Source organism: Amblyraja radiata, chromosome 1, assembly GCF_010909765.2.
Source record: "Amblyraja radiata isolate CabotCenter1 chromosome 1, sAmbRad1.1.pri, whole genome shotgun sequence".
Classification (NCBI taxonomy): Eukaryota; Metazoa; Chordata; class Chondrichthyes; order Rajiformes; family Rajidae; genus Amblyraja; species Amblyraja radiata.
In genome coordinates, this window is record NC_045956.1 from 162,152,930 (window position 1) to 162,164,340 (window position 11,411).

General features: G+C 41.1%; 1 protein-coding gene across 1 annotated transcript; it reads right to left on the reverse strand.

Annotated features, from left to right (window-relative positions):
- Positions 1–218: 218 nt before the first annotated feature.
- Positions 219–10,754, reverse strand: c1h4orf48 (chromosome 1 C4orf48 homolog). The gene is made up of 3 exons (XM_033034388.1): positions 10,362–10,754; positions 4,921–5,009; positions 219–1,148 (listed from the first exon to the last, which is right to left on the reverse strand). Exons 1-3 carry the CDS (start codon positions 10,474–10,476, stop codon positions 1,083–1,085), a joined length of 270 nt encoding a protein of 89 aa, XP_032890279.1. The 5' UTR covers positions 10,477–10,754; the 3' UTR covers positions 219–1,082.
- Positions 10,755–11,411: the final 657 nt, after the last annotated feature.

Consider the following 11,411-nt stretch of genomic DNA (forward strand, 5'->3'; position numbering starts at 1 on the left):
CAGGCCCTTAAGGGACAGGTATATTGGAGCAGGAAACTAGGCAGATTTCCCCCCCCCAGAAAATTGAGCCACATTAAATTGAAGGTGGTGAAGAGGAAGACTGTTTCAATATCTAATTCTTACAATAACTTTGGAAAAAATAGTAAGCCAGTATGAATTGGAATTGAAGCACATATTTACTTGAACTGTATGAATGCAATGAAATAAATCAATCATCATTTCTGTTGAATGGTATTTTACTTTCAAAAGTTACAATGGCAACTGTACCATCCATTTTCACTGTCAAATAAGTTAAATTTCAGGATCAATACAAGTTAATAAAACTACTTATCAATCTTATACATTACATTTCCACAGCTAAATATTTAAATCTTGCAACAAAGTACAGTCTACTCACCAATAATAAAATGCAACGGAATGTTACTGTAGTGTTATATCAGCATAAGTATTATAACAGCACTTATTGCTCTCCCTACCTCCCACCCCAGTCTGCTGTGCCATCCTTTAACATCATGGCCAAACTTCTACCTTAACACAACCTTTCTGTCGAATCCCCAGCAAGAACATAAGAAACATTAAATTCTTATTACATCACATTTCATGCTTTCTAAGTACAGTATAAATAAAAGTGCAGACAAATTACAGTACCTGTAAAACACGTACACACTCACATCAATATGCAATTCCTCACATTAAAAACGTCTGTTTATTTGATGGGGGGGTATACTGGGTATAGATTTTAAATAATTTAGGGGCGGTGGAGTGAGAGGCAGGGAAGGAAAACATTCAGGAGATGGAATGGTAAATAAAGGAAAGGAAAAGGTATAGGAACTTGGTGAAAACAGGACACAGGAGAAATCAAAACAACAGCAGCTTCATAAATTGAAATATTTCAGTCTTTTTTTAAAAGACTCTTGATACATGGATATCTGCAGTGACATGTAAAGTTTCATATATCCCCAGCTAAACTAACCTTCAACCATATTCTCATCAACATAGTTCACTTGTATGCGTACCACATGATTCAAAGGGTTTTATTCTGAACAAAGTGTCATGGTACTCAATTGTTCCAATTCCTCAGTCTATAGGTTTGAAGGCAGGCAGTCACACAAAGCCCGCTTTTCCACTCTCAGGAGCAGGTCATTCGTCTGCAAATATACAGATGTTAACGTTACTCTTAAACAAGTGTCAAAACACATGGTCACATAGTGGCAAATATATCCAACTTGTAAATATTACTTATAATAAAAACATAACATGCCAAAAATATGAACGAGCTTTAACCTGAAATGTGTTTACAAGTTATAGGAATAGAATTAGGCCATTTGGCCCATCAAGTCCATGCCGCCACTCAATCATGGCTAATCTCTACCTCCTAATCCCATTTTCTTGCCTTCTCCCCATAACCCTTGACAGCCATTCTAATCAAGAATTTATCTATCTCTGTCTTACAAAATATCCACTGACTTGACCTCCACAGTCCTCTGTGACAATGAGTCCACAGATTAACTACCCTCTGTCAAAAAAAATCCTCACCTTCCTAAAAGAGCGCCCTTTAATTCTGAGGCTATGTGTGACCTCTGGTCCTAGACTCTCCCACTAGTGGAAACGTCCATTCCACACCCACTCTATGCCTTTCATTATTCCGTAAATTTCAATGAGGTCCTCCCTCAACCGTCTAAACTCCAGTAAGTAGAGGCCCAGTGCTGTCAAACGTTCATCATATGCTAACCTACTCATTCCTGGATTCATTCTTCTAAACCTCCTCTGGACCCTCTCCAGAGCCAGCACATCCTTCCTCGGGTATGGGGCCCAAATTTGCTCACAGTACTCCAAATGCGGCCTGACCAACGCCTTACATTATATGTGTAGGAAAGAACTGCAGATGCTGGTTTAAATCGGAGGTAGACACAAAATGCTGGAATAACTCAGCGAGACAGGCAGCATCTCTGGAGAGAAGGATTGGGTGACGTTTCAGGTCGAGACCCTTCTTCAAACTGATGTCAGGGGAGTGGGTGGGACAGATAGAATGTAGTCGGAGACAGTAAGACTGGTGGGAGAATGGAGAGAGAGGAAAAGCAAGGGCTATCTGAAGTTAGAGAAGTCAATGTTCATACCGCTGGGGTGTAAGCCACCCAAGCGAAATACGAGGTGCTGTTCCTCCAATTTGCACTGGGCCTCACTCTGACAATGGAGGAGGCCCAGGACAGAAAGGTCAGATTGAGAATGGGAGGGGGAGTTAAAGTGCTGAACAATCAGGAAGGTTAAGGCAGACTGAGCGGAGGTGTTCAGTGAAACAATCACCGAGCTCTGCGGAAAGCAGAAAGGGGTGGAGATGGAAAGATGTGGCCAGTAATGGGATCCCGTTGGAGGTGGCGAAAGTGTTGGAGGATTATATGCTGCATAACAGCTGTCCTTTTACCTCCCCCCTCGACTCCATCCCAGGACCCCGACAGTCTTTTCAAGTGAGGCAGAGGTTCACTTGCACCTCCTCCAACCTCATCTACTGTATCCGCTGTTCCAGGTGTTAACTTCCATACATCGGCGAGACCAAGCTCGGCGATCATTTCGCTGAACACCTTTGCTCAGTCCGTCTTAACCTCTCTGAAGGGTCTCGACCCGAAACGTCACCCATTCCTCCTCTCCAGAGATGCTGCTTGTCACGCTGAATTACTCCAGCATTTTGTGTCTACATCAGCATTACATCTCTGTTTGCAGATGACCGACTATTAGTTTTTATTTTAGATTAACAGCATCTGCACTTTTTAAAAATTTAACTGCAAATGTTCGGGACCCTTTAAAGTAACTGTTACAACTTCACTATTATTCCAAAAATATTAATCTATAGATTTAAAAATCAGAAATAGTTTAGTAAATATAGATGCATATTTGAAAGTAAATTCATAGACTCTCAAATAATTATCACACAGGAAGGCAATCTGCAAATTGTATCCATTTGGCAAAAAACTGAATTCTGATTCATCTCCTTTTCCAGTTCTAGGTCCATTGTCCTGCAAGTTGTAGCTCTTTAAGTGGGCATTTAGGCGCTTTTGCCAATTGGCTTAAATCTATGCGGCCCAAGTACTGACCTCCAAGAGAAATTAGTATTTCTATTGGTTCTGTCTAAGCCTCAATTATTTAATTGAGATCTATAAAGCTGCCTCCTTTATTCCAAAATAAAAGTCCAGATAAGGCAATCACACTTTATTATTATAACACTAAATCTTTGGTCCCAGCAACATCCTCACATTTCCTCTGCTAACCCGTTCTTCTTCCATCAGGGAGTGCACAATATGAAAGTCCACATCCATCTACAAGTAACAAATCAATTTCTCAAACATTTGTCTAATTCTGGTGAAGTCAAGACATTACAAAAAACTCTAACAAGGAATAGGTTGTACTCTGTCGAACCCACAAATAATTGTTTATGTTTCAATAAGATTGCCGTTCATTCTTCTAAAGAACAATGAGTACAGACTCAAGCTACTCAGCATCTCCTGTACGATGATCTATTTCAAAATCCTCCTGCACCCCACCCACCCCCAAAGAGACCAAGTTCACATTTTCCCACATTATAGACTCCTTTTGCCAACAATTTGTTCATTCACACAACCTATCAATATTCCTCTGTAATTCGTCTACATCCTCCTTACCTGCGGACATTAGAAAATTATTTGATCTGAATAAAATAGCCAAGATGGGTTGTTCTGGGGACTTTAGCTTATCTGTCCATGAAAGCATATATATAATTAACAGAAGCTATCTGATTCATTCATGCAAACGTTGTGACATTTATTCTAAGTAAAACAATACTGACAGAATGAGAATAGGGCAACAGGAATGAAAATCATAGGCGTCATTAGCAAAATCATTTATATTTTGTTTAAATGTTTAACCAGCACATGTGACATAGGAACATAAAATTAGATATCTTGTAACTAAATTTCATATGAATAAAAAAAATAGCCAAACCAAATTCAAAGATGATAAAACCCGTAGGAGGATTTAATTCACACATTCTAAAAGACTACTGGGAGCGCAGATATGTTACGCATCTTTAATAATTCATTACAAAGTGGTGCCAAAGAACTGGCTGGCCAAAGCACCTGATCTATGTTTCTATGTTTCTATGATTCTGTGCTGGAAGACTCTATGAACTAATATTAAGTATTTAGGATCAAAAACACAAGTTCTAAGTTTAAGACAATAACAAAATATAGTGCAATAGTGAAGAGGCTATAATAAATTACAATATGTTAATACATTTATCACTTGACAAACAATTGACAAAATGAATTTCAATCCAATTTTGATGCATTAAATTTTGATGAGAAAAATAAAGAGGTCATGTTCATGAATGAGACATGTTAAATGCATAGAAACTCACAGACCACATCTGGGTTATTGTTTTTGCTCTTTACAATGACAAAAAGAGGACAAAGATTTTGGACATGGTGCAGAATGAATTTATATGTTATGTTTCCAGAACTGAAGATATTTCAGGCCATGATCCTTCTTCCAGCACTTTGTGCTTTGCTAGCTGTTGAAGGAAATTATGAATGTACATGGTATAGAAGATTCAAGATGTTTCCACATGAGGAGAAGCAATATGTGGTAATCACAAGAAAAATAAAAAGGATCACTCCAAACAAGCAGTGCTTAGAATGTGGAACTTGCCATTGTAGAGCAATGGTAAAGATACATATATTGTGAAGAGCGTAGAAAGGCGAAGAAGAGATGAGAGCATGGATAGGAGTAAATTTATGGAACAGAAATCTCACATGGGTCGGGCAAGATGAAATTATGCTTTTATGCTGCATGCTCTCTGTAATATTCTTAAAGAAATCAAAGTCTGTTTTAATTTGTTGTACTTTAATTTATTGTTTTATGAATTTGCCATGGAGAGCAATCCAGACTTACCCTTGTATTTAAGTTATTTGCAGTTCTTTTCAAGTCCTGCAGTGCTCTCTGCATGAATTCAAAAGCATGGCAATCAACACAGGGACGACCTGTGGGACAAACATCAACACATCTAAAGTCAACAGCTCTGTTTTACCATAACATTACTCTTTTCTTGAAGCAGCTCACAAACTAATAAATAAGATCATCAATCTTCTTATCGAGTCCACATCACAAGATTAGAAATTGTTCAGCCAGAGCTGAATACACTTCTCGGCATCTGCATACAATGGCGTCTTGCCCTTATTGTGCGAAGTGGTGGAAAGATTGGTGGAAACAGGGCCGTGACTTGAACGATTTCCTTGACCCCAGATCATCAGCCATCACATTGAATGGCTGTGTTGGCTCAAAGGGCCAAATGGCCTACTCCTGCATCTACTGTCTATTGTCCATCAATAAATAAAATAAATAAGATAATCACAGACACCTTGCCATTGGACAGTTGGAATAGCATACCCAAGTAATTAATAATCTTTCAAATTAGAATACAAATACATTTCCCCCAATGACTGCTTTAGATTCCCACTTCTAATCTGGAAAAAAATGGTCCAGTACATAAAATTATAATTGTCAGTGTCAACAGATGTGAAAAAGTCAACTACAAAATTGGCTTAATTTATGGGTTTCCATTGATCAAATTTCAAGAGTTTTACAACTAACCCACTTGTAAAATCTCATGAATTCTGAATGTTTCCAATTCTACTCAAAGTTTTCAGTGGTATATAAAGCACATCTAAGCTGTTAGCATTTTTCACAAACTGCTATTACAGAAAACTAGGAATATATTTTTATGAATAAAAATAAGTTGAGGCTTCCTGGAAGATTGCAATGTTTAATATAGTGGGTATAGAATACAATCTCATATTTCACAACAAGATTTTATATGTCGCTATATCCATGGCTCCAAGGAAAATAAGACCCACCCTATCCTTTTAACTCAAACCCTCTCGACCCAATTACATCCTCATAAATATTTTTTTACCCTGTCCAGTTTAATGATGCTCTTCCAAGAGAGAAGCTACCAGAATTGCACACTTTACTCCAAATGTGAGTTTACCAACATCCTGTACATCTGTAGCATGACGTACCAACCCTGTACTCAATATGCTAGTTGATGACAGCTAGTATGCCAAACATCCTCTTCACCATCCTATCCATCTGTGAAGCCACCTTCACAGAACAATGTACCCAGAAGACTCTATTCTACTACACTCTCCAGGGCCCAACTATTTACGGTGCAAGTCCTGGCCTGGTTTGTTCTACCAAAATGAATCACCTCACATTTATTTGAATTGTCCATATATTTCAAATAAATAGTTTACTACAAAGTCACATTGGACTTTGTTCTCTAAAAAGCATAAAGGGGCTGTCCCACTTGGACGACCTAATTGGCGAGTTTAGAAGAGTTTGAAAAAAATGACATGTTGAAGACCTCCTTCGACTATGTTGAAGACTAGCTTCGACTAACTATGACTAACTTCGGGAAAATTGGACACCGAATAGTGGAGAGTGAAGACGACCTCCTTCGATCTCGATTAAGAACGACTACCTTTGACTACACTCAATTACCTACGACTAACGTGCCGACCTACTATGACCTACTACGGTTATACCTACGAGTAAAAAAAGTATCGATTTTTTCCATGGCGACCTTTTTTTACCCGCGGGCATTTTTTAACACATTGAAAAAAACACCGCAACCTAGCTAAGGCCTCGAGTATGCGGAGACTACTCTCGAGCATGAAGGAGAGTTACGAAAACCTCCTACCACCTCGTGTCGACCACGCTGCGTGTATGAGTCGAGGGCAAACTCGCCAGAGCTCAGGGATTAGGTCGCCCAAGTGGGACAGGCCCTTTACTGGATTTGTACAACAAACATCTTCCTTTTGGCCAATTATACTGATATATTAATCTGTTCATTTATTTCCATTAACATTCTCACAATCATATATAGTGATGTCAACTAAGACTTCTAGATTGTTAAAATGACCAAAAATGTTGTGCAGAGAGTAGCCTATTGAGGTTGGAGACATTACCAAAGAATTAATTCCACACACATAGTGCTAAATCATCTCATCTGCAATCAACCCAACCCTTAACTCCATCAATCAAGAGTCGCATGTAATTGTCATACAGCAGGTAAACAGGCTCTTTGGCTCCCTACAGACTTGTCCTATATTGCCAGCACTCGGTCCCCAGCCTTCAATAACATGGCATTTTAGAGCCTCATTGTAAGAGTACCCATCTCTACCGTTACTTCAGTTCCACATTTCAACCACCTTCTGGGTGAAAATGAATCCTCAAATCACCAGCAAATCTCTCTTCCCTTATATTAAACCCTAGTTCCTTGCTTATAGGTACCTCCGCTAAGGAAAAAGACTTCTCATTGTCGATCCTAACTATGCTCCTTATAATTCTGTCTACACGAATCAGGTTGTCCTCTCAGTATTCCCTAAAGAAAACAAATCCAGCCTTTCAAATTTCCTCATAAATGAAATGCTCTGTCACATACCACTGGTGAATCTCTTCTGCAACCCACTGAGTGGGCATCCTTCCTAAACTGTGGTGACCGGAAGTGCACACAAAGACCTAACAAATAATTTCTATTGACCTGCTGCATTTAATGCTCCATCTAAGGAAGGCAAGTATTCTGTATGCCTTCTGAATCAGCATATTTACTTTGGACATCATGTCTACCAAGCTCTCTCCGTTCCTCAATACTTACTAGCATTTTACTTTATTATGTATATCCTAGCCATATTAATCCTCCAAAAATGCTTACATATTTCATATACAATTGAATCTGCCATATTTCTAAACCTCTTATCAAAATTTTAACTAATAGCAAGCGTCCCAGCCCCAGTTCTTGGTTGCAGGCTTCCAATCACAAAAAATAACCACCATAATCTCTAGCTCCTATAAAAAGTCAATTTTGGATTTCATTGGTTAAATATTTAGATTAATCCCTCAAGTGGGACCTTGATAAGGGCCTGCGTAAAGTCCATGTAGACAACAGCAACCACGCCACTTTCATCGACAATTATTCAACTCCTTGGAAAATTCATCCAACATGGTCAGACAGCATCTCCCTTTCACAAAGCCATGCTAACTTCCTTTGATAATTCCTGCCTCCATGTGTCAATTAATCCTGTTCCTCAGAACATTTTCCTTTAAATTTCCTCTCACTGATGTTGAATTCATTGGGCTATAATTACTTGCTGATCCCTACTGCCTTTCATTAAAAGAAACGGAATCACATTCGCTATTCGCCAATCAACTGGAGGAAAAGGAGGAAAAACAGAAAGAAAAACAAGATGCATTAGAGGCCAAATTGGAAGAAAAGAAAAAGAAGAGAAACGGTTAAAAGAGGAAGAAAAGCGTTTGAAGTCAGAAAAAGTGATGGAAATTTCAGAAATAACCAGATTCTTCCAAAAACCAAAGGTTCCACAAGCCCCAAAGATTCTAGCTGAATCCTGTGGAAAGTTTGCTCCATGTTCCTTGCTCCAACAAGTTGGCTATACTTAGATCAAGAAGTTCTGGACCGATTAGATGAGTTGCTGGAACATCAGCGTTTCAGTTCTAATATGCTGGCTCGAAGGGCCAAATGGCCTACTCCTGCACCTATTGTCTATTATCTAACTGCCACCTCTTTTGTGGCCAGTGAAGATATGGAAAATTCCACAGAGCCCCAGTTATCGCTCAGGCAACACCTCTTCCGACACTCATTCATCTGATCCATCCTCCTATCCTTTACTATATAGTTCATAGTACTGGAAGTAATCCAGAGATTGTAATTTTTAAATTCCTGCTTTTTTAATCTTCTACTTTGGCTTGGAATAAGAACAGGTCCACAGGTATTACAGCATCCTGTATTCACCTCTGCGGTTACAGAATCACCCACCTCCTCTTCTCATCAATGAATCACCTACCACTTTTACATTTGGATTTTTGGTTCTTGCCACTTGTGTAGTAGCTAAGCCATCCACAGTGCCATGATCTTGGCAGTGGCCATGATCACAAACAGAGCATTCACCCCAACCATTTTCCAACAGAGAAAAATAATTCCATAGTGGGATGCATTCTGAGAATTTGTTGATTACCTGCCTGCTTTTCTTAGATAGAAACAAAGAAAATAGATGCAGGAGTAGGCCATTCGGGCCTTCAAGCCAGCACCTCCATTCAATATGATCATGGCTGATCATCCAGAATCAGTACCCTGTTCATTCACACAGAGAGTGGTGAATCTCTGGAATTCTCTGCCACAGAAGGTAGTTGAGGCCAGTTCATTGGCTATATTTAAGAGGGAGTTAGATGTGGTCCTTGTGGCTAAAGGGATCAGGGGGTATGGAGAGAAGGCAGGTACGGGATACTGAGTTGGATGATCAGCCATGATCATATTGAATGGCGGTGCAGGCTCAAAGGGCCGAATGGCCTACTCCTGCACCTAATTTCTATGTTTCTATGTTCCTGCTTTCTCCCCATATCCCTTGATTCCGTTAGCCCCAAGAACTCTCTCTTGAATACATCTAGTGAATTCGCCTTCACTGCCTTCTGTAGTAGAGAATTCCACTGTCGTTCTCTGATTGCAGTTACAAGGTGACTATCTCCAAAAATGCTATCCATATAACTCTCATCCAAACAGATGCAACGCAGTGTCTTCATCTAGAACTCAAGCTGTTCAATGCACCATCACTTCTTGCAAGTGTGGTCATTCAGATTCCTAGGAGCATCTACATTCTCCTTGCAGTCTCGATGCAGGCCATACAACAGACATGACAGATCTCCAATGACAAACATTAAATTCTCAATATCCCACATCCACCGTTCTTGACTATTAATCAAACAGCTTTGGAGTCCATTTCTTCCCCCTTCACATGTCTTTTCTACATTACGAAAAAATGACAAGAGCAAGTTGGAAACAGAGTGGCAGTTTTCTGTCGAGTTGCCCGCAGATTCCGCCTTAATTGCAAATAAAATGCTTAATCGTCTGTCCAATGGAGGCACAAGAAGCAGATGCTGGATGGAATCTAGTTTTTTTTTTTAAAAGGCACAACAGCTGGAGGAGCTCAGCGGGTCAGACAGCATCTGTGGAGAAAGGTGGACAGTCAATGTGGATGAAGGGTTCAGACCCGAAACCTCGTCTTGTCTATTTCCATCCACAGATGCTGCCTGACCCGCTCAGCTGCTCTTCCCTTTTGGGTCAAGAGCTCTTCCTTCCTCATTTGATTTAATTCAAGGCAACACAATGACACAACAAAGACAAGACACCAGAGAAGCCTGGAGGAGGAGGAGGAGGAGGAGGAGATGAGACACACAATGCTGGAGTAACTAGCTCAACAGGCCAGGCAGCATCTCTGGGAGAAAAAGGAATAGGTGGCCCTTCTTCAGAAACCTGGACTTACTTTCAGCCGGGATCACGGTGCCGGCGTCGGCATTGGCCTCGGTGAGGAAGCCGGTTGTGGTGGTGACGGCGGTGACGAGCAGGAGGAGCAGAGCGAGGGAAGGAGCAGCGAACATGGCAGCGAGAGAGAGAGAGAGAGAGAGAGCGGCGCCAACGCTCCGCACCGACCGACCGACCGACCGCGGGTGTGTGTGTGTGGTGGGGGGGGGGGAATGTCAGCTTCACTGCAGCTGCTGTTAAATTATAGCCAGCGCCAAACGATTTAAACAAAACTAAATTTCTCCTTACGAATAAGCTAACGGAAAGGGGATTTAAAAATAAACCGTGTGTGCGCGTGTGTCGGGGATCACCGCCGCCCTTCCCGTCAACCCAACTTGAAAGGCGAACCCGCCGCCGCCTGATTGACGTGGGGCGACACCAATCAGCGATGGGCATCGCCCCGGGAGGTGGGGCTTATCCTGCTGTGTCCAATCAGGTGCGCGGATGCGTGAGGGTGGGCGGGACTTGTGGAGCCGGACAGCGTGTTTGGTTGCGCCCGCAGGGAGGGTGACGTGTGCTGGGCTGCGCTTGTCGAGAGCAAAGATCTTATAGCAGAGCCGCTATAGGACCTTTGGTGGAGAGGGCAGCAAGTCAACTCCAGTCTGGATACTGGGTAGACTCGGCTTGTACGCGCTAGAATTTAGACGGTTGAAGGGGGATCTTATAGAAACTTACAAAATTCTTAAGGGGTTGGACAGGCTAGATGCAGGAAGATTGAGCAAAAGTATAGGAGCAGGGAGGTTCTACTGCAGTTGTACAGGGTCTTGGTGAGACCACACCTGGAGTATTGCGTACAGTTTTGGTCTCCAAATCTGAGGAAAGACATTCTTGCCATAGAGGGAGTGCAGAGAAGGTTCACCAGACTGCTTTCTGGGATGTCAGGATTTTCATATGAAGAAAGACTGGATAGACTCGGCTTGTACTCGCTAGAATTTAGAAGATTGAGGGAGGATCTTATAGAAACTTACAAAATTCTTAAGGGGTTGGACAGGCTAGATGCAGGAAGATTGTT